This window comes from Cyprinus carpio, chromosome A22 (genome assembly GCF_018340385.1).
Source record: "Cyprinus carpio isolate SPL01 chromosome A22, ASM1834038v1, whole genome shotgun sequence".
Taxonomy (NCBI): domain Eukaryota; kingdom Metazoa; phylum Chordata; class Actinopteri; order Cypriniformes; family Cyprinidae; genus Cyprinus; species Cyprinus carpio.
In genome coordinates this window covers 21,468,103-21,492,633 of record NC_056593.1, presented here as the reverse complement: position 1 = coordinate 21,492,633, position 24,531 = coordinate 21,468,103, and the positions used below count along the sequence as shown (strand labels likewise).

The window sequence follows — 24,531 nt, the reverse complement described above, 5'->3', positions numbered from 1 at the left end:
GGAGCCGCCAGGTCAGATGCGTGGTGCTCCAGCTCTCCAGGTTTTATGAGCATGACTACCATCTTTTTCACGTTTTAGCATTGGTTTCTGTGATTAAAGTGCAGCTTATTCATGCATGTTGGCTTTGTGAAGTTCTCCATGATCAGTTTTTGTGGAAACAGGGTCTTCGCTGTCAAATTTTGCTGTTACTTTGCTGCAGTAGTTCTGTGTTTGGACACAAAACATAATTTGTCAAACTAAATGTTCGTTTTCACCCACTGTTCTTCTTTGCTGATGAAGTCTTAATTGCATGCACTGTGTATGCAGTCATAATCATAAAGACTGTTGTTCTTCAAACACTAAACAACTGGGCTTTTAAGATTACAGACGCTCATAAATGGGCTCCAATGATCTGCTCTTTATACAAGTCCCTCGTTTCATTGACCGCTTGATCTAAACACTGCTGAACACAACTTATACTACACTGATATAGAATACAGACAATGATAATTAAATAAATAATTGCATTGTAGTCTACACAAATTATATTAACCCCTATAATACAGGGTGTTCAAATTATTTTGTCTAACCCCTTTATTTCTGCAGTTATCGGTATGTACATAACATTTTTAATAGTGTAGTAGGTGTTTAGCCTTTTTGTTGTTACGTCTGTTTTTATTATTTTATTGTTATTTTAATTTGTTATAAGTGTAGTACTAGTATGAGATTTTCTTTCTCCAGAACTCAGATGCTGGCTCCATCTAGCGGTGTGGAGGACGATTATGGGGACAATTGTGACAGATTATTATCTATTAAGTGTATTCCCGACGTACAATTTAAATGAAACATTTAGGTAAAGACATTTAGGCTTTACTTTTTTGTGTTATGTATATAAAAAAGACCCTGAAGTTTTTAATAAAACGGTGTCAGAAACGCAGTATTGTTTCATATCCATTAGGTGGTGATGTAGGTCAGATGTGGAGAGGCATATTATTTTAAGAGCCAGTTATAAACATTTGATCAGTGAAGGTTCGTGCACTTTCCCCAAACACTGCACAGTGTCGAATTGAGCTTGTCATGACAAAGGATCTGCAGCGGATATTATAAAACTACTTATTTTTTAGCATGCACGGGTTAAAGCAGACGGATTGATTATTTTGCGACAGAAGCACGGAGCTCTATCATCGTCCCCCCCTCTGTGTGTGTTTCTATCAGGGTGGATCAATGCAGGAGCCTGGGCTCCACACACACACGCACGCACGCACGCACACAAGTACGCACGCGCGCGCGCGCTCGTCCTGTCCGCGCATCCGCAGCGTCGCGTCGCGTCCGCTGTGTCTCTATCTCACCCGCGGCTGACGCGGGCCGCTCCTGGATGTGTGCATGCTATAGCCCGGAAAGCCTCCGCCGTGTCGTAGGTTGAAGGCCCGGAGCCATGCCGGTGTGACGGGCATCGGATATCCGTATCTTCTCTCTCGGCTGTGCTGCACCGAGCGCCGGTGCTGGAGCGAGCGGCCTGTAAACACAAGATGTCGACCCGAACACCACTGCCCACCGTCAACGAGCGCGACGCCGAGAATGTAAGTCAATGATACACTGTATCCGCGCGCGTGAATACTCATGATTACAGTGCGTCCTTGTGGCTTCGTTGACGCGTTTAATGAGCCCGTCTTCTGGAGGTTGATGATGGTGTCCAGTGTTGAGTTTAAGCCATCACAGTTATATTTGTTTGTGTAAGAGAATAGATTCCTGTGCTGTGTGATGCCTGAAGCTGTCCCAGCTCATGCTTCAGCGTCCCGGCACCAGTTTCACACCGTTTACATGTAACTGCAGTGTAATTCATGTGTAATTAGCTCTACTTTAGAGATCACTGAAGGGGGTTTTCAGTGGTAGTCTGCTGATATTGCTAATGCAATACACTGGGATTTTAGTAGCTCAGTATTTAGTTACAACATGATAACAGAAATGGTTTTTCCTCCACTGACACTGAAGTTAAAGAAATACTGTACCTGGATCTTCATGTCCTTACCAGGTTTCTAGAGGTTTGGAGTTTAGTGTGAATTTGGACCAGTCAGATTTGGCTGTGAGAAGTAGATAACAGCAAAGTGCTGTTGCTGATTAGGACAAGATGCAAAGGAAGTAAAAGAGTTTTGATGGCTGTATCACTTCTGGTTTGGACAGAATATGCCTGTGAAACACAAAAGCAGGTGCAAAAGCAGGCTGTATTTTTGCTTTTTCATAAGCGGCACCTACTGTCACAGAATGAGTTTGCATTTTCCTTCAGCCCGTCTGCCATATTTCTGCATTGGTTAGGACACGGAGTTCTGCTTTTTTATTCTGTGAAACACACTTTTCCTTTGTTCTTGCTCTGGCATGCTCCAAAAGGACAAAGCAGTCATCATAAATGTGCGCTTTATTCCCAGTCGTCAAAAGCTATACCTAAATTTAAGTTGTAATTCGCTGAAAATGTTCCACTATTTCAAAACTAGGTATTTCATGCTTGCGTCCAGATATTAAAAATGCTATTGGACAATGAATCGGCCTGCAAGAAAAATCACAAATGTGACCCTGGAGCACAAAACCAGTCATAATTTTTGTAAAATCTATACATCATCTGAAAGCTGAATAAATGAGCTTTCCATTGATGTGTGGTTTGTTAGGATAGGATTAATATTTGGCTGAGATACAACAATTTGAAAATCTGGATTCTGAGGGTGCAAAAACATAGAAATATTGAGAAAATCACCTTTAAAGATGTCCAAATGAATTCTTAGCAATGCATATTACTAATAATAAAAACATTTTTTATATATTTATGATAGGAAATTTACAAAATATCTTCATGGAACATGATCTTTACTTAATATCTTAATGATTTTTGGCATAAAGGAAAATCGATAATTTTGACCCGTGCAGTGTGTTTTTGGCTGTTGCTACAAATATACTCCAGACTTCAGACTGCTTTTGTGCTCCAGGGTCACATATAAGTGTGATTTGAAGGTATGAGGAAATGCAGAGATTTTGGGATCTTTGCATTTTGCTGATTCACAGGAAGGCTTGATTGATAGAGGAATTACTCACTGATGGGGAAGGGTCTTGATCAGTGAGTTATTGGAGAAAAGAGGCCGTGTCACACGCTCCTGTGGTGGGTTTACTGTCATCTCAGGTTATCGGCCCGCAGAGCTCTGATTATGTAAAGGATTCCTGTACTGGTACTGTGTTGAAATCCTCCAGTGATCAGTCTGCGGCCTGTGGGAGGATCTTCATGACCTGCTGATAATGGTTGCAGAGGGGCTGTTGACTCAATCATTACCGGCTGTGATTAATGAAAAGCGCAGAAATGCTCCGAGGTCGTCTGGGTGTGTGGCGCGGGTCATTAATGTAAGTCATTTATGCTGAATCAGTGGAGGAAACCTCTGTACATCTCACCCGGCCAGGCCGCGTATCACCATTAAATTAAAAGTGTTATTGCTGATCACCGTTTTTAGTGACAGATTCTTACACATTTGACATTTTGCCTTCTCAGTTTTGAATATTTAAATGTAATATCTTTTGCATAGTCACTAAACATGTTTTTACACTGCTTACACTGTAATTGTGATTTCCAATGGGTATCAGTGCACTTCTCTCTGCTATAATCAATGCAGCTGTCAAACTATAAGACACTCTCACCCCCTCAATCACAGCTGCCTTACTATCTGCGCGTGAATCTGAGATTATGAACAGTGACACAGGAAGTCCAAGTGGTCAGAAAGTTTCCCAAGTAATAGAAGAACAGGGCTGCAAGCAGTAGTTATTTTGGTAATTTACCAGAATTATTTGAATTGCTTGAACAATTGTTTGACTATCTGGTCAATTAATACAATAATTAATTATCAGCTATTCTCAACTCTGGCCCTCGAGGTCCACTTTCCTGCAGAGTTGACCTCCAGCCCTGATCGAACACACCTTAACAAGCTCATCAAGGACTACAGTGTTATTAGAAAGTTGGAGGTCAGGGTTGGAGCTAAACTCTGCAGGAAAGTGGACCTCGAGGGCCAGAGTTGAGAACCCCACCATTAGGGAAAACTAGTTCTGTAAATTATTTAAATGGGCACAGATACCCCAGTGCCGATAATCTCCTATCAACTTTAATTGTTTGTTTGAGAACAAATCAAGAGCCAGCGGTGTGACCTTTGCTTTTAGGGTGCAGGAAAACTATTCTGTAAGTATTCCTGTGTTTTAACTATGCACTACTTGACTGATGAGCCATTCGGGACCTGGACCCTGAAGTCAGAAGCATACTCTACACAAATACATTAATGTTTAATGTAATCAGTGCATTGTGATTGTATGTGGCCGTTGACCACAATTAATATGCATTGTTGAGTTATTTTAATGGCACACAAGGGCCAAGAATATTAGCACCTTGTCACAAGGGGATGAATTTAAGAGATGCAAGTTGTGCTTTATCAGGCAGTCGTTTACACTAGTGTGGTTGGACATGAGTATCCAAGTACTCATGGATTGTTTAGGATTATAGAGAGTTATGTGACCTTTTACTTAATTTAAAATTCAGTAGGAATGATACACAATGGTATCCTGTGCTCTTTTGACTGATGGGTTGAAGGGCTGTAACCAACTATTATTCTGATAGATTATATTAATCGATTAATCGGTTGATTTTTTCAATTAATCGGATGAAAAAAACAAAACAAACAAACAGATTTTCTTTATTTAACTGAGAAAAAACAACATTATTTTACATCCAGCCCAAGATTTCAGTGAAGTGTGTAGTGGAGAATCGTTTGCTGTCAGGATGAACAAGATGGAAATACTCATGTTATTCAACTACTGCTGTAAAATAATGTGACTGCTGGAGGAGGAGACAATCAGACGCAATTAATCAAATTCATTGTAGATTATTTTAAATATTGATTATTTTCTATTTTATGGATAGTTGTTGCTACCCTATTTTTAAATAACATGTGTCGCTAGAGCTCCCCTTGTGGCCACCCTGAGAATGCAATACGTACTTGCAATTGTGTACATTTCAGAAAGCAGTGATGCATGAAATCGAATCTGCTAGAAGGGTTTTTTCTTTTGCGTACTTGCATTATAGTATGTTTCAAAACAGAGTATAGAAGTGAAAGTGATGCAGGAATTGAACCATCAAAACAAATGTGAGTCAGAGTATTTTAGAGAGCTCTTGCAGATGCGCATCGGAAGGCTTTCACTTTTACAACAGTTACGTAACAGAGGAAGGGCTGCGAGAGAAGGGAGTGCTTTTAAAGGGACAAGTGTTCCAAAACCAAGTGTGCTGCCTGGCTGCCTTCTGAGGGGTCTTTCACACAGTGTGCATTTTTGAGACGCAGTGCAGCAGAATGGAACTGAATGCAGGTGTTTTAAAAGTTAACTTCTTTTCATCGACTCGGTGACTGAATGCAGTGCTCAGGGTGCAAGACGAGTCACGACAGTCGAAATAATGAGGATCTCAAACTGAACTTACTGACTGATGAAGGCTGACCATGCTATAACATAACAGCCTGTCTACAAATACAAATATTGGGTCAATATACTTGGATAAAATATGATTGGAGCTATCTGTATCAATGTTTATATTTATAATCAACATTGGGGTCATTGATGATCAAAAGTGTCCATTATCTTGTTTAAAACATGTTATGAAGTGAACTTTTGTATTCATGATGGTTCAAGGAGATTTAAAATTTTACCTAACTATTAAGGCAAAAATTGTAATTTTCCTTACACCTTAAATGCATGTGTCTAAATATCTTAATTTGCAAAAAAAAAATTATTATTGATTTAAAAAGGTTATTTTGAGTTGTTGGGGAGTCACACCACATGCCTTGCAATTAAAAAGGTCAGATTAAGATTATTTAATTATTTTATTTTGTATGTTTACTGAGTTTTTTTTTTTTTAATTATTAAGCAGTGAAGCAGTTTTGTTAAAATATTATTTTGGTCTAATTTATATATTTGGTCTTTGGTCTAATATTACTAATGCACTACTGAAACAAATGTATATGTATACTAATAATTCAAGAGCAGTATTTTACAGAATTACTCAGTTTTGCCTGTATATTAGCCTCCTGAACGTGTAAAATCTGCTCCTGGACAGCATTGGGTGTCATGTGTCTGGATCATTCGATACCTCGCTGAGTCACCAGTTACACTGAATGCTGATTGTCAAGGCCTGGATTGGGCTTTCTGCCATTGTGCTCAAAACGCAAGATAATGTGCATCCTAGTTTCATTTCTTGAGGCTTTAGGAGTGGCTTCTACTCTGTGTGGAGTCCAGGTTTAAGAGTCCAGCCAGATTTGGCTGAAGTGTTGTGGTTTGCTCAGGAAAAGCACAGGGATGACACCAGCGCTGGTGACTGAAGATTATCATTGCAGTTATTTTGGTTTGATTCCTCCCTGGCGTGAGGTTGTGTTTCTTCAAAGCTCTGCATGCATGTTCTAATATCTTCCATGTTGAGAATAAATGCTTTGTAGCTTTTATTAATACTGAATTCTGCTTGCATTGATGTCAGAAATGGTTCTCCATCCGAGGCAAGGCATCACTAAGACGGAACCCGCCAGCTGTCCTTGTTTATGGAAGCCGTGACCTTATTTGACTGCTGATCTAGAAAATAAACCTCCACAAAAGAAAGTTATGTCTTTACACCCAGGAATGTCATGTGGTGGCAGCCAACATGCATGAAAAAAAAGCAGGAAATGATATCATAGAGAGGACCCAGAAGACCCACAAGATTGTGTGTCAAGATCAATCTCTTAAAGATAATTTGATCTTTTATGAAAAGGAGGGATATACAATGTCATGTGGTGCAATTCCCTGAAAGCTTAATGATATTGACCAATTAAGAATTTCTGTTGTTTAAAAAAAAAAAAAAACCTTGAAAATATATTTAGCCTTTTAACTGTTAACCCCCCCCCCCCACATCACCACCACCCATTTTTTTGAGCATATACATGAAGATGTAAATGGTTGTAATTCATGAACGCTTTGGAACATAGACCTAAGGTTGGTCTCGTATTAAATAAGACAATCAGCAGATTATTGCACAAGTGAAAGCCTTTCAAATGCAAATACAATGAAAGTGTAAAAAACAAATAATAACATTTTATGTTTACTGTAAAGAAAATGTTGACTGAAATATTGATGACTGAAGTGTTAATATTTTAATTTGTATATTTGTAGAATAATTTTGGAAATCACACCAATGAAAATATTTTTGACCTCTCAGTTAAGAATAAAAAATTGCCTAAAAAAGAAATATCTGGTAAAAGGATGTTTTGGAAAACTTTACAGCTTAAATAATAAATGCTTTTTACTCAGAAATTCTGCTAAATTAATCAAAATGAACCCCTCTTAATGCTGGACTCATATGCCCTCGTTACTGTAAACAGGGATGAGTTGAAATTAACATTATGCCTCAAACTTGTATTGAACACGTTACATTCATACCCTTAAACTGACCTTCATAGTGAGGCAGTAAAGACGGAGTATTGACCAGGGTAAATGGATGAGATCTTTATTGGGTTATATTAATGTCGTTGTGTGCCGTGAGGAACAGTAGAGGAGACACAGTGAGAGTAAGACCCCAAGAGAAGGTCTTTTCTCTGACAGACATTGTTCTGCTTGTGTTTTATTGTGTTATACAGCACAGGTCATCCTCAGTTCACCAGAGTCACAGGACTTTACTGTACGAGTGACTCAGCAGCTCCATCCACAACCACAGTTCAGTCAGTTTGTCCTGAGAGTCCTACTATTGTGTTTCTTGTCAGGGAAAATGGTACTTTGTGATTTTAGTAGTTTGTGGTAGGGATGGGTGAGAATGGTCAACTAGTGGTCTGGGTGGGCTGGGTGGGCTGTATAAGCTTTTAAAGCCGGTTGAAAGTTGGCATGAAATGACAATTCACCCTGTTTAGTTTGAGAGTGCATGTTATAGATCTTATTGTAAACAATTCATCCACGTATATGTTTCAAATTTTTTGACCTTGTGTTATTTATTCATAATGTCATTACTGGATCTTCTTTTTATACTATTCATACCGGTTTGTACAAAGTTAATGTGGTTGTCGTAAAATGCAGTCTACTGTTGCTAAACTACAGGATGGTATCATAACAACTTTATTCTATGTCCTAAATCAGTGTTTATAATAGGAACTACCAGTTATGTAAGTGTGCGTTGACTAGCTTAAGTCATGCGATATGAAACACTGGTATTCACCATTTTTTAAAAGCTGTTTAAATACAAAGCTTGCTCCACGAACAAGGAAAACAGCGCCAAAGTCCAGACACGTCTCTGTCCTCCGTCCTCTAGCTGTTGACGTTGTCGAATGCCGTGCGTAAAGGGCACCTATTATGCCCCTTTCTACAAGATGTAATATAAGTCTCAGGTGTCCCCAGAATGTATCTGTGTAGTTTCAGCTCAAAATACCCCACAGGTCATTTATTATATCATTTTGAAAATGCCTATTTTGAGTGGAAGCAGAAACACGTTGTTTTCCTGCCTGTACCTTTAAATGCAAATGAGCTGCTGCTCCCCTCCCCCTTTCTCAGAATAGAGCTGTGCCTTCACAGATCATGCCTCAAATACTCTGCCAAAAAACATCTGTTTGGTTTGGATTATCATGTATATCGTGCTGAAATCATGTTTTTTAAAGCCATATTATAAAGGGTTTTCTGAGTGCACACATCTGAAGCACAGGAAGCGGCTGTCACACAGCATCTGAGTAATAAACTAAGTTCTCTTTCATGTCTTATTGCACTTAAACTGTCAGATACACACAGGTGTATGTTAAAAACACACATAAGTTACAAAAACACAGTCAGTAATGTCTGTGAAGGTAAACAGCTGGGAAAGAAATCTCATGTTTATGTTAGGTCTGTGTATGTAGTGACAGCAGTGCCGTGGGTGGAAACTTGCAGATTAAGGGGCGGTGATATTAGAATAAGATCCCCTTCCTACGTCACTAGGGGAGCCAAATCTGAGCAGCTCATTTTTCACATGCCTGCAGAAAAAGATTTACCCAAACAAAGTTACTGGGTTGTCCTTTTTCACCTTTTCTGGGTTGATAGATGCACCGGGGACCCGATTATAGCAAGTCCGATTTTCATGATATGTCCCCTTTAAATGATGTGGCCGTTGGCTGGTTTACGTCTCTTCAGTATTCAATGCAACCAGGAAAATGTTCCTAAGGGAGCGTTTAGTTCTCAGGGGAACTGTCCTGGTGGCTAGTTCCTCTAACTACCCGCTGCCAAAGGTCCTAAACTGTAACTGTCATTCTATTAGTACTATATACTATATAATATGTACTCTATTGTAGCAGCATTATCACTTTCATTTGGTCTTGATTAAAGTTCCTCAACAGGTTAACTTCCCATTATGTGGCTATTTTGGAACTGTTGCTCAATTGATGTTGATTACTTTCAGGTTATGATCCATTATAATTCATTGTTGGTTGCATACAGCAATAGTTTGGAATTAGCAGCCCGTTCTCACAGGAAAATTTTTTACTATTTTATTTGCGTGAATATGTATGATGTGACAAAAGACACCTTTAATATTGACCCAGATTATAGACTCTTATTAGCCAGCTGTACATACTGTATCTGTGTTGTTATACAGAGAAACCTTGCAGCTCTAGCTATAACACAGCTTTTCTTGCTTTCATTGAATATGATGAAATATCTACAGGTTATCTCCGGGACCTTAAAAAGTCTTAAAATGTCTTAAATAAAGTTTGCCTAATAAAAGGCCTTAAAAAGTCTCAAAATGTCTTAAATTCAGATTGGATGGGTCTTAAATATTTTTGGTCACATTACTGCTAAAATGTGTCCAGTCTGCCGGACCCAGTGACTGTTTACAATCGTTGGACAAACTGAAGAATAGTGTGTTTTAAACATTAATCTCATAACAATTTTTATTTTCAGTTGTAATTTTGCAGTGTAAATTCTTTAATTTGACTGGTAACAGCCCTGTATTATAGGCCTATATTGAATTTATTGATCACTTTTATTCTAACCCTAATATGAATGATGATGATGATGCATACATTTAAAAAGGTTAAAAAATAGGCCTTTATAAAGGTAAATAAAAAATATGCAGATTTAAAAAGCTGATAGAACACTGATGAAAATATTGCTTCAGAATAAATCTACACCACTGAAATCTCAGTGATGCGGTGCGTTTGTGGAGATATTTTGTATGCAATATTGTCTGCTGTTCACTGTGTATCGTAATAATAAATAACATTTATGACAGCAATGATATTTAGTTTTCTTTTTACATGAAACACTTAAAATATTAATGAAATGTGTGTGTCCATTACAGGTTTAGGTCTTAAATTTCATATAAGGTGGGATTAAAGAAGTCCTAAAAGGTCTTAAAATAAACTTGTTCTATATGAAATAACTATATAATATATGTAATTGTAATCATGTTAAGATTAAATATAATTTTCATGTTAACAAATAATAAGACAACCCAGAGAATGTTCTTTGTGCATAAATGTGTATTCGTAAATTTAGAATACATTTTAGTATGAAAGCATTTGATGAATCAGGATTTGTTCATGAAAATGTTTGTATGTAGATTTCTTGCACAAATGTGTGCATACTCTTAGTGAACTCATTATTTCCACTACTAAAGATTGAGTGGTATCTGCTGCACTGTAAGCTGTTTACATTAGTGATGTACTAGTAATGATGACTTTGATTAGTTGAGTCATTACGGTGCTTGCTGAGCTGAAAAGTCATTTAATATTGTGTTTTGTAAAATAACCATTGAGCTCTAAAGGCCTTTTTGCTACAATAAGTCTCTATGATCTATCATACAAAGTCCCATTTAAAAAAAATAAAAAATAAAAAATCACTGACCAATCATATGCAAGCTTGTGTAAGCACTCTGATTCTTCTTACATAATAAACATTTACAGTCAAATAATATTTTATTGGATACGGGATGTCAGTTTCCATTCTTATGTAGCTTCAGACCAATCATATTGTTTCATGATGTTCAAAAAGAGGGCTTTTATGATGGCCGAATCATCTCAGATTTCACAGCGTAGCCTCAGTCTCAGGTAAGTGAAGCCTCGCTGCTGTGGTCCCAGCGCTCCTGTGGTAATGGATTCTGTTGTAAGTGCTCTCTGTGGCTCAGCCTCAAGGTCTCCGCTCATCTTCCACTTTATCCAGGAGCTTCTGTATATTGACCGCCGGTTTTCTCCTGCGGTCTAGCTGAAGTTAACTAGCTCCTGTGCTTCGGTCACGTTGATGTAATTGTTTGCTCGCAGCGCTTGCCCCGCCTCCGGGGTCTTCTGATTGGTCCACTGTTTTGAATCTAACAGTGATGTGCGAAATTTGAAATTCTTAACTTGACCTGGCATCATAAAAATGTGGTGCACGTGTGCAAGATGTCTGTCTAGCTCGCGCGTTTACATAGAAAACAATGGAAAAGTAGCATTGCATTGGAATAGAAAAACGTGTTGTGTGTGAACGGCCCCTTACAGCACAAGTTACAACAGGAATGGTTAAAAAGATTATTATTATATTACATGTTTTTGTTGGACTCAAATTTGACTTTATATCTATTTTAAACAAATAGGTGTCACTCACTTGCCATTTAAAGGTCCAACCTGTTGTTTAATGATATTTTCATGTTGTTTTGAGGTTTTATAGCTTGATTTTATAATTTTTTAGTTGACAAAAAATAATGCAATCAAAATCAAATATATTTATGCATGCATATATTCACAAAAAGATTTGATTTATTTCTCAGCAATATCTGAAATCCAGCAATAACACAAAGACAGAGTGTTGATATAATGACATGAAATCCACAATTGAATTGAAATGTATATGATATCGTATGTCGATGTTAGTTAGATTCCCCCCCACTCCCTATTATGACAGTCTCCACTGTTTTTTTTTTAATAATAGTTTAATTATATCAACACTCTTTTTTGTTGTTTTGTAAATTATTTAGGATAGTATAGTAGGGTTGAGTGTGTGCACTGCAATAAAGCCTCAGATGTAGTTTTTTTAAACATGCCATAGTTTTTTAAAGACATTTGAAAAACCCATTACACTGCAAGTTTTTTTTTTTTTTGAACACGTGATTTGAATTTAAGACGCTTTCCTTCTGTCTGTCAGCACACGTCTGTCGATGGCTACACGGACACACCAGCAGCTCCCACGAAATCAGCGAGTCGTCAGAGTCTCCCGCGCTGCCGCAACTCAGTGGCGTCCCTCACAGACGAACAGCCTCACGTCGGGAACTACAGACTCCTCAAAACCATCGGCAAAGGGAACTTCGCTAAAGTCAAACTTGCCCGCCATGTTTTAACAGGAAGAGAGGTGAGCAGATACATATTTAATGTTACACATTCAGTAATAATGCTAACACTTTTACTACGTTCGTTGTCATATTTGGAGGATGGAAATCGGCAAGCGTTCCAGCATTTGAAATCATCTTGATGCTTAATTTTTCATAGATACATATTGTGATTATTTTAGGTTGTATATAAGCTTAACCCTTCAACTATTTATGACTGTAGCCATGAAGTCTGGTGCACAGTGCTGGAGAGAATCTTTTGAGTTTGAAAATAAAGACACTTCTCTAGGTCTAGAAGCAGCACGCATTATTGAACAGACTGTACGTCAGACCCGCTCGCAGGACGCACAGGAAGCCCAGGTTATGAGAGAAATGAAGCCGTTTTGCTGTGACGCTGGGAGGGATGATTACGCGGATGCCCCGTAGCCTTTAGATATTCAGATGTATCAGCTATTTATAGGAATCTATAAATAAACACATTGCACACTAACGCTGTATTTGTCTTTCAGGTCGCGGTGAAGATCATCGATAAAACACAGCTCAACCCCACAAGCCTGCAAAAGGTGAGGGCTCAGTGTCTCAAGCTGATTTTAAATGGGCTACTTGTTGCTTAATTGTGATGAAAGTTATTTTGCAATGTGAAATCTTAATCATTTTGACAAGTGCTTTGCACGTTTTGTGACTTTCAACCCTGTTGCCTTTATTTTAAGATGTATACAAGCACATTAGAAATCTGGGTTTTGAAACTCACGTCAGATGTGAGATTTTCATTCTTAGTAAAATAACAGGACTCATAATTTAAACAAAATCTAAAATCTAGTGATTTTTATCCTCAGAATATTGCATTTTGGGTGCAATATGCTTTTGACCAAGGCTTTTTAAGATACATCTTCGATCACAAAAAATATGGTCGTTATATTACTGCTGAACAAATGCAAATCTCAGAGGAGCGCAACAGACTATTCAGTTAAAACAGACATGTTGCTAGCATGTTATAACATGTTTCCAGGCAGTGTTAGCCATTTTTATCACACTTCTTGCATGTTTTAGCATTTTCCTAGATAGATAGAGAGACCGTCAGGTAGATCAAATGTTCTCAATCCAGCATAAATATCTTCTGAGTTGCATGATGATAACAGTAAATAAAGGGCTTGTCTTTTTGTCTTGGAGCAGAAAATGTGAGAGTGGCTGTTTCTTGGCTTTTCTAAGCAGCGCTGACCTTAGAGAGAATGACGCAGCCTCTCGTGATGAGAGCTACATCAGAGCTCATGCAAGTCAATCAGTCTGCAGCGGAGGAATCCGCACTGTTCGTGTCCACTGAACATTTTAAAGCAATATTCACGTCCTTTCTCTCCTTGAAATACATCTCAGTGGGAGATCTCCAAAATCACAAACCCGTCATAAATGATGATAGCCGGAGGCTGGCTCACTCGGGGGTCATTTTCAGCCAGTCTCGACCGCTGGGGTAGTTGTAGAAGCGTGATGTTTTCTTCAAACCGCTTCTATTAGTGGGCTAACATTAAAGACCCCATTAAATGGCTTGTAAAGCATACATTTAAGAAAAAATATTTGAGATCTGCTAACCTAATGGATTTGCGAAAATGCTTTCGGAAAAAAATAAAATACAAATAGTGTCACTCCTCCATCTTCCACTTGAGGGTTTTGAAAGTCCAAGTGAGTCTTGAATAAATTCCCTGGTTTTTGGAAGCGCGGTCCTGAACAAGACTAGGATCAGTCAGGATCAGATGGTCACAGATGACTTCCGTCTGTGACCTTTGACTGTACACGTCACTAGAGCTGCTCGATTATGGCAAAAATCAGAATCACGATTATTCTGGACAATATTGTAATCATGATTATTTAACATGATTATGAGTGGGCCACATGACCAGAACTTTATATGAGTGATTTATGTAAAGACAATGATAAATATTTTCTGTAAATAAGGTTGCTATGTCATCTACGTTCTAGAGACTCATCGTCAATCTCAAGACCACAGCAGAAAACTAGGGTAACTAGTATTAGTAAAAAACAAAAAAAGTAATTAAACAGTAATAAAAAAAGGAAAGGACAAATACAATAGAAAAAGAGATGCAAATGAAACAAACAGTGCAAGTCTGAAGTATTCAGATAACAGCCTACTACAGAAATCGAATGTAAAATATAACAGCACAGTCTTCACTGTAAGAATTAAACTTTCTTGTTTCTTATTGAAGCTACAAAGTCAAGAGCAGTGAGTGATTTTGTCTTTGTCTTTTGTTGTTTGGTTAATATTAAGCACACAGTCGCAGCAGGAATATTAGGCTGCTGTCACTTTAAGAGCTGCAGGGATCCAATTTACTGTAACACACATATTTTCATTTCATTCATTCAACTGACGAGGGTTTATGTGAATAATAACCAAGCGCTGCATTTTTGCATGTATTTGACGGTTTATGCGTGCACCTTAAACTAAAAGATGACTTAACATGTCCGTGTTCTGCTCCGTCTCTGAGCGCACGCACAGAAATCCTCCTGAGGAGCAGCGCAAGTGCTCTTTCCTGCTTTTGAAAACATGAATAAATCTAATAACCTTTGATAAATCAAGCACCTCCCAGTTTGGGAAAGTCGCGTTACATAATTTTACTGATTTGCACGTAAAAATTGGGGACTAAATCTTGTCTAATAATGGTTATAATGTGTAGAGATTTGTGAATGATGGGTATTTGACGGGGTCGTGACGGGCCTTTTTCGTTATTTTAATATGTTCTTTGAGATTTACTTATAACGTGCATTTTTGAAAAATATTAAGCGGAATTTCAAACCCTTATTCATGTGTATTTTTATTCATGTTATTTAGTTTTTACCAAACACCACACGATGTAAATGTGAATTAAACACAAACAATTTTAGATGCAAAAGTTCAAAATCTTCCCCATATATAACAATCTTATATATATAGTACACCACAAACACACTCTTTTGCGTGTTGTGCATTCTGAAATGAGGTCCATCATCTACTGTACTGTCAGAGGTGTAGTGATTAATAAGCAGAACTCAAACAAAAGTCATTTTCAAAGCAGGCAGCCTCCTTTTGGTCAACAAAGTGAATTCAGCTGCTTGAGACATCTTTCACAAAATTCCTGATCTTGTGGGTTCTTACTGAAAAGACTAGAGTTCACCTTTTTTGCCAAATAACTGTAAATGTGGCCGCACCTTTAGTGTAAACTGATCTAGAGCGGGACAGTTATGTCAGAAATCATACTTCTTCAGTATTTCCCATGATATTGTTATCATTGCAGTATTAGAGTTTGTAGTTGTTCATAGTGATGCTCACTTTACAGTTCGTCCTGAGTGGGTTTGTTCAGCCTCTGAGGACCAGTGACAGGAAACAGACACGTGGTGCCTGCTCGTGATCACGTCTTCATAACACACACACACACACACACAGGAAATGACACGCTTGTCAGCGTGTGACTGGAATGTTGCTGTGGTTGTTTTTAGAATTATGGCTGTTAAAATAGAAGCTGTTTATTTATTTACTGCCTCCTTGATTTCCCTTTGTCTCCCTTCATTGTTTTTACCCCCGACTGTTCAGAGGACAGGGAGGACACATTCCACAGGACAGACAGAGGTCAGAGGTCACATGTAAAGAGACCTCTCTGCCCTGCTCATGAGATCTCTTACAAACCTAATGATATAAACTAAATAATGCCCTTGTTTTGTTAATACCACTATAATATGTGCTTCTTTGCGTAAGTTAGTTTAATTCTACAGTTACTTCCATCATCATAATGTCACAGACTGCTGAGAATGTGATCACATCTGTCTATCTATCAAAGAATAACTGTTGCAAGAAACACCGCTGCAGTTTAACTTCAATTAAGAAATGACTAATTCGGGATCAAATGTTGATTTATAATTATTTGCACGCGTTTATTTTGTATATCTAGAAAGTATTGCTGGACCGTTTGATGTTTGTGTGTTTTGCATGTGTGGTGTAATTCTAGAGTCTCTGTGTGGAGGTGTTCTCTAGAGTGACAGCCCACACAGATGTGTTGGTGATGCCTGAAAACGGCCCGCTCCTGAAGAGGCGCAGCGCAGAACACAGGCGTGCTCGGACAGCTTTGTCGTGAGATAGATTGGTCTGTCAGTCTGTATTGTTGGGTGTTTCTGGTTGATGGGTCACTCTAGCTTCTCCAGCTCTCCCCGGCTCCGCTGTGCTTCAGACAGCCGCTCGTCACTTTCACTCTTGATGTGACTCTGTGGGTGTTTGGCACAAATAGGGTACAGATCGTTTCTTATTTTAATTTAAAAGCAAAAAAGGCACTTTAGAGTAAAAACTTACATACTGAATGTCAGACACACTATTATCAAAAATAGGCCTAATTAATTGTAGAAAAATTGTAAACATTTTAAACATTTACTTAATTACCAAAGAATGTGATATTAAAGACTGAATTTAGGCGATGTTTTTAGAATTAAGAGCCAAACTAATCAGCCCCTATGGAGTAATAGCTTAATTAAAAATAAATGGAGTCATATTACTTGAGAACCTGCTAACAATTTTTATTTTATTTTATTTAAAAGGTTTATTACAATAAAATGACAATCATACAAATTTATGGAAGCCCGTTTCCGCCACTAAATATTTTTTTTTAAAAAGGTTATTGCAGCTTTATCTCACAATTCTTACATTTTTTCTCGCAATTGCGAGTTTATATCTTGCCATTGTGAGAAATAGAGTCAGAAGTTTGAGTTTATATCTCACAGTTCTGACTTAATAACTCACAAATAATATTACACTATATAACACAAAACTCTGAAAAAAAAACACAAAAATGAGATAAAAAAACTCAAAAACAATTTTTTTTTTTTTTTTTTTAGTCAGTGGCGGAAAAAGGCTTCCATACAGATCAGCATTTTGAACTGTTTAAAAATGATTTTAAGAATTTTAAAAACCCTCGAAATATATTTAAAAAATTAAAATTGGTCATATATTCAATTTGTCTTCCATTTTCTGAAGTTTAAGCACCGCCTTTCACTGACACTGATGAATAAAGAAAACTTCCCATTGTAACCCATATGTTTTATGTACTGAAGTATTTAGATTTGTACTATTTAGTGCTTTCATTTTTCCTTCAGTTGTTGTTGTTTCCTCATGTGAACGTGTGCAGTGTATAGTTTGGTCTCCTGTCCGGTTCAAGTCTCGTGTCTCAGTTTGATGTGTGATGACATGCTGCAGGGCTGGATGCACTCGTTCATTCATGCGGCACTCATTCACAGAAAACGTCCTCCTGTTGTTTTGACTGAACAGAGAGAATGGGTGAGGAGCCCTGAGGAGACCTGTGTGTAACCTGTGTGTAAGGCAGCTTCTCAGGAGAGAGAGACACTGGGGAGGAACAGGGAGCATGATCAGGACCCTTCAGGCTGCTGTGCTGCTAGTATTTGACTGTAGATTATTCCAGTCATTTAGAAAGAAAACGACTCTGAAAGCAACCAACCACAGTGTATTTTTTGTATGCAATGTTTGCAGCTGGGTGAATGTGAAAACAGATATATCCAGGAGAGAAGTGTGGTATATGTGCTCATTAATATTTGATTTACTTGCTGCTGAGTGCTTCTCTTGAATACATTTCTGAATCAATGCCATGAGCCTTGCAAACTTTGGCAAAGCTACACAGTTTTCCTTAAAGGGATACTCCACCCCACAATGTAAATGTTGTCATTAATCACTTACCCTCATGTCTTTCCAAACCCTTAAAAGTTCCGTTCGTCTTCGGGAACACAATTTAAGATATTTTGGATGAAAACAGGGAGGCTTGGGACTGTCCCATGGACTGACAAGTAAATAGCAGTGTCAAGGTCCAGGAAATATACCATAGTACCATATTGTACCATAGTAAGTTTTTGATACTGGTTGAGACTAAACAGAAAGTCTTTGTCAAATATTAAAACATCACAATTCAGAATATGCAGGAAACCATATATTAAAGCAACAGGATGAATATGTTTTCTCTAATGCTGTTTGCTTCTGTTTTTACCCTCAGCTCTTTCGTGAAGTGAGGATCATGAAGGTCTTAAATCATCCTAATATAGGTAAGACATCATGCTCAAATTCATCTTAAAATACCACTTTCTGCACTTTTATTTGTATTTGAAATGCTCTTATGTTTTTTTTCCACCAAATCAAGTAATTCAGTTATAATTTGACCCATACAATGAAATAAGCTGTTTTTGGTACCTTTGAAATGGTGTAAATGACCTCAGTTGGCTAACATATTCATATGTGAAATGCTGATTTTGAGCGTGAAATTTAAACGTTTAAATGTCTTCTTTTACTTGTTCACGATAAATTAGGGAAAGTATTTCTTTAAAAAATAAATTTAAAGAAGAAAATAATTTAAAGAAATTAAATGCATTAAAAAAATACAGTATAAAAACCAAAAGATTCTCAGCCCTGCCTGTTCAGTGTTATAAAAAAAAAGGGAAAAAAAAATATATGCTTTAATTCAAAGATTCATTTGTATGCAAAACTCATAATCAGTGTTAAATATATAGTATTTACTATGTACTGTTATAAAAAAAAAAGGGAAAAAAAAAATATAAATATATAGTATTTACTATGTACTGTTATAATATTTATTAAATTATTAATATGTTTTGAGCTAGCTTTTATTTTTATATTTTCAGGTTAATTATAGTTTAAGTTTTAGTAATTTTGTGCTTGTCATTTTTATTTTTATAATTGTTTTTTTTTTTTTTTTTTTTTTCTATTTAGCTTTCATTTATTTTTAATAGTTTTAGTTGGCAATAACAATACTGGTTTGAGGCCCTAAACTGAAGCTCATAACACCTGACCAAGACCTTCCTTTAAGAACTGGAGCTGTTTAGACCTGCTAACAGGAAGTGATGTCTTCCTTAATCAGTGTCTTGTTTTAATACACAGCTCGGTTTGATCCATGACATGGCACTTTCCCTCTCTTTTCTCTCGCTCCATTTGTATGAGATGTTAACTGGATTATTTATATTCCTAATGGAAGGGAATCACGGGAGAGTCATTCAGACGGGCTGCTTTAGCGCGATTAGCTCTGCGCGGCTGGTGTCTGACCAGCTCAGCTCTTTTGTGCCTCTTTTGTCGGCACAAGACTCTGTTTTCACTTCTGTATCGATTAGCATGACTGGCTGTTTCTGGCGTGCCCTTCCTGGGGCCGCATGCGTGTCACTGCTGGCTCCTGATTGGCTGAGACTGAGCTGGATTTTAGATTAATCAGACTAAAAGCTGTGATTACCCACCTATCCCTGACATTTTTTCTCTCTTCTTTCTGAACACACACACACACAGCTTGAAAGACTGCATGCAGGAAGCAGTCAGATGTTATTAGTGTCCGTCTGCAGAGAGTCAATTGAGTTACAGAAGCTCTTCACATACAGTACACTATGAAATGGAAAGACACAGGAAGCTGTGCATGTGTGACGTGTATTTTAGCACATCTCCATAACAAGCATCCCTGGTGTGTTTCTCCATGTCATAGATGAGTTCCTGAGAGAATCAAGCACAGATCAGATCAGATCACTCAGCTTTGTGGGGCTAAAACAGTGTCAAAAATAAATGTATTTACAAAATATGATTTGCAAATACATAACCTAATTTACATCCACAAAATACATTTCATAAAAGCAAAACACCATTCATGAATGCACAAGTATGACTGCAAGTTTGTGAATCATATTTTATATGTTAATTTTGAGACTATTTTAGCTCCATATTGTTCGGAAAATCTAGTGAGCTGCCTACACTTGTAAAAAAAAAATGTGTTAAATGTGCCTTTGCAGTGTACTTTAAAACCTAAAAGTATATTTCTAAAACACTGTATTTGCATATAAAATAATATTAATGAAATAAAATTATTAATCCACTTAAGTGCACTTAAAGAGATACTCATTCATGAATGCTTCAGAACACGCTTAAGTAGACTTTGTAATAATGTCAAATTAAAAGTGTTCACTTGGAGTGCATTTTTAAATCATTGTTGAGATCATATTGAGGTCAATAAAATACTTGTTATTTACGTTTTCAGCTTCAAATATTGAATCGCTCTCTGCATCTGTTTCTCTCTTCCAGTTAAATTATTTGAAGTCATTGAAACGGAGAAGACACTTTATTTAATAATGGAGTATGCAAGTGGAGGTGAGTGTGATGGAGAGGTGAGAGACATATTTAATATCCCTATCAGCGCACGTCATGACACACATCTCTGAATGTCTCTGTTCATGTCAGGTGAAGTGTTTGACTACTTAGTCGCTCATGGGAGGATGAAGGAAAAGGAAGCCAGAGCAAAGTTTCGGCAGGTGAGCCGCGCTCAAACTCTACACACATCTGAAGCAGAATCATTGAAAGTCTGCTGAGATTTAAATCAGCTATCCAGATGAAACTGTGACTAGAGATCAGAAACATTTGGCCCTTCAAATAGTGATTGTGTAAGGTCACTGTCAACCTGGGAGAAGAATCCAGTGTAATATTGACAGAAGCTGTTGACAGTGGATGGGCTAGTTTTTTAGAAAGATGTTTGCTTCTCTCCCACAATGCATTTCAGTGCAAACAAATATGGCTGCGCAAATACACATTTACTGATCTGATCAACGATCAAACAATCATTAAACAAGTATTAAATCACGAGGTATGTTTATAAAATAACAGAATATTGGTTATTTCATAATCTAGTTTAACATGAATAAGTATTTGTATGTAGAAACTTTACTAAAGTGTCAGTTTTATTTCAGTTTACATTTTTGCATTAAAAAAATAAATAAATAAATAAATATATAAATAAATAAATATATATATATATAAATGTTATGTACATTTACATTTTTTTTAATTTGCATTAAAAAAAAATACAGAAAAAACAACAGTAAATAAATAAAACTAAATATATATAATAAATAAAATTTTCAGCATATATATATATAACATATTCATATATATATGATGTAAAACAAATTACAAAAAAAACTAGTAAAACATGATCTATTCACTATTAGAATAGGTATTGATATGTCATTAATATTGGAAAATTGTAAAATTGGAAGGGATATTAGTTAATATCAAAATAGTTACTAGGAACTAAAAATATACAATTACAAAAAAGTGCTAGTAATTTAAAAATAGTTACTTGTAAGGAAATATTTAAGATACGTTCAATATTATTTTGTAAACGGTATTCAATTCAATCAATCATGAAAATCATAATTTTTATTTTGTTTTTAATGCACATTTTTTTGGCAGCTGTGAGTACAGCAGGAAGTACTTTTTTAAAATCACAACAATTATACATAAAATCTGTAAAAATACATAAAAACAAAAATTCGGCGAAGTCCCTTCCTCTTAAATTGACAAAAACATTATGATAATTTACCACCCATACATAATTTAAAAAATCTATGATGTTTTAGTACTGATATATGTGGGTAAATATTGACAGTTACTCATATGTGTTGGTTCACACACCTTTTTATGAAAGAAAGACAGGTTTATAATAGCCATGTCATGATCAGTAAATAGACTGGGGGCATCTTTAATGAATGTTGACTCATGTGAATAGGGTTTAGTGTGGAGCACACGCACACCCTCTAGTGGTGATGAGTCACTGCAGTCTGTCAGGCTTCCCTCTGATCAGCGGTTCCTCTGATAACTGTAAATGAACAGACAGTGTGAGGGGAATTAAACCCCCTGCTGTGGTGCAATAATTAATGGGCCAGTCTCTGTCGTGCTTTGCTAGTGAAGGCCAATAAAAGCCCCGGACTGCAGTCGCTGCAGCACAGTTCACTGCAGGAGGTGATTAGTGAGAATATAAGGCCCCAGGCTGTCTCTCTCTCTCTCTTTCTCTCTCTCTGTTTCAACTACAGTGACATAAACGCTTGCTAAAATATCCGTCTAGCACATGAGAACATGTCCTGAATTTGCCGACTTTCTCGGCTTCTATTCGCAGATAAACACGAGCTGGTTTGTGGAATGATGTAATTATGTGACTGTGTGTGTGTGTGTGTGACTACAGATCGTGTCTGCAGTGCAGTACTGCCATCAGAAGAGAATAGTCCACAGGGATCTCAAGGTGAGGCACACACACCGTTTAACATCTGCTCACCTTTAGTGATTTGTGTTTCATTGATGTCTATGCAGACCGCTTTGCTACAGTTCTTTGTGTGTCTCTCTCTGTAAAGGCTGAAAACTTGCTGCTAGATGCAGACATGAATATAAAGATAGCGGACTTTGGCTTCAGTAACGAGTTCACCATCGGGAGTAAGCTGGACACGTTCTGTGGCAGTCCTCCGTACGCGGCCCCCGAGCTCTTCCAGGGGAAGAAGTACGACGGGCCAGAGGTGGACGTCTGGAGTCTGGGGGTCATCCTCTACACGCTTGTCAGCGGCTCACTTCCCTTTGACGGACAGAATTTGAAGGTCATTTCTAGTTATATTCAGAATCACTTAAGGCCTATTCACATGCAATGAAATGAAGTGAAATGATGCAAATCACTGATAAAAATCTTTAATTGTTTTATGTTCTGTTCACACTCTTTTTTTAATTTGAAATACTGCCGTTTAAAAGAATGGGGTCAGTAAGATTGTTATTTGAAAGAATTTAATACTCTTATAAAACAAATATGCATTAAATTGATCAAAAGTGACATTTTACATTGTTACAAATAATTATATATAATTAATAGTTGTTTAACAAATAATTGTTAACTAATTGATGTATTTTTTGCTTGTGAAGAGGTAATAGTGAATGCACTGTTTGCTTTAAAAACACTGCTCCATCATTAGGCTTGTGTTTATATATACTAGTTTGCCCAAATGAAAATACAGTACGTTTCCGCACAAGCATGTTGTTCTGGCTGTACGTGCTGTGTTTGGTCCTCACTCTGAATGTTGGTCCACACAGGAGCTGCGAGAGAGGGTTTTGCGAGGGAAGTATCGTATACCGTTCTACATGTCCACAGACTGTGAAAACCTACTGAAGAAGCTGCTGGTGCTTAATCCAGGCAAACGTGGAAGTCTAGAGGTGAGGCTGCTCTGCACACTTCACACACCCGTCTCAATTTATACTTTTCTGAAACACAAAATGAGATGTCTGATGCTCTTTTCCAAACAACCAAAGCATACTGTGATAAGGGCAGCTGTAAACGCTGAAGAGGACAAAAGCACCATAAAAAGTTTCCATAGTAGTCCATAAGACCTGAAATCTTAAGCATACATTTGTTAACATTAAACCTGGCTGGAGTAGTAGAAACTTGTTTAGAAATGAGTTCAGTCAGGACACTCTAGATAGGTATTCTGTATTACTCCTCGAGCAGTCGCACTGTAAACCAGATTCACCTCAGTTGCACCTGCAGCCTATGAGTCTGTTTCAGTGTTATCAGTTCCTCGACACCCTCCTCCTCCCCAGCACCACCTGTCTGGATCTGCTGTGGAGGATATTATATATGTCTCTGTGCATTAGCTTGTCTTACATGCTCACAGCAGCATGTCTGTGTATGTTTTGGTGATAGCGTCCCAATACTGCTGTTTTCTAACATCTTGACAAATATTAATATTTGATACTATTTTCGATACCACAGGGAAAATATGGCAAAACATTTAGGGCAAACAACTTGAAGACTGAGACAGAAATATATTGCTTTTAAAAGGACACCTGCTTTGAGAAAAAGTGGATGTTTTATAGCAAGTAAATACATTATTGTAGTTTACAGGTCTAAAATTACAATGCTTATGCTTTAATTTCTTCACTTGCAAGAGTTAAACCCTCAACCCCTCAGCTGTCCGTGACAACTGGTTTGCAAATGCTTCTCATTACAAATCTGTGTGTACAGCTGTAATCATCTGGTCAAAAAATGTTGGAGATTATGTGAATGTGAAAAAATGTAACACGTTCTCGTGTTTCCTGTGCACTTCAAACTCACCGCACATACAGAGATGTTGTGTTTACTGAGAGTGACGATGCTCTGAGACTACGAACAAAGATGATGCGCTTCACTCTGAAAATGTGCAGCGCATAGAACCATAGTTACTTCTGTAAAATACACATTTATTGTGTGCAAACTTCATGACAACGAGAACAGAAAGCCAGAAAGCAAATGAGTATTGATACAGTTTCAAATATTCTGAATCTATATATATGCATATTGAAAACAATGAATAGTAAATGAATAGATTAATATGCACAGGTGTAA

At 37.3% G+C, this 24,531-nt stretch overlaps 1 protein-coding gene across 3 annotated transcripts in view; it reads left to right on the top strand.

The window, feature by feature from the left end:
* Positions 1 to 1,278: 1,278 nt before the first annotated feature.
* LOC109060472 (serine/threonine-protein kinase MARK1-like) overlaps positions 1,279 to 24,531 on the top strand; it is a 32,999-nt gene continuing 9,746 nt past the window's right edge. The window contains exons 1-9 of one of the 3 annotated variants that reach the window (XM_042712238.1): positions 1,279 to 1,559; positions 12,139 to 12,342; positions 12,829 to 12,882; positions 18,349 to 18,397; positions 20,424 to 20,489; positions 20,580 to 20,650; positions 22,357 to 22,413; positions 22,523 to 22,759; positions 23,244 to 23,363. In XM_042712238.1, coding sequence (XP_042568172.1) covers positions 1,509 to 1,559; positions 12,139 to 12,342; positions 12,829 to 12,882; positions 18,349 to 18,397; positions 20,424 to 20,489; positions 20,580 to 20,650; positions 22,357 to 22,413; positions 22,523 to 22,759; positions 23,244 to 23,363 — 909 coding nt within the window. In that variant the 5' untranslated portion in view covers positions 1,279 to 1,508. The remainder of the gene's footprint in view (positions 1,560 to 12,138; positions 12,343 to 12,828; positions 12,883 to 18,348; positions 18,398 to 20,423; positions 20,490 to 20,579; positions 20,651 to 22,356; positions 22,414 to 22,522; positions 22,760 to 23,243; positions 23,364 to 24,531) is intronic. The other 2 variants (XM_042712239.1, XM_042712240.1) reach the window with 2 other exon arrangements.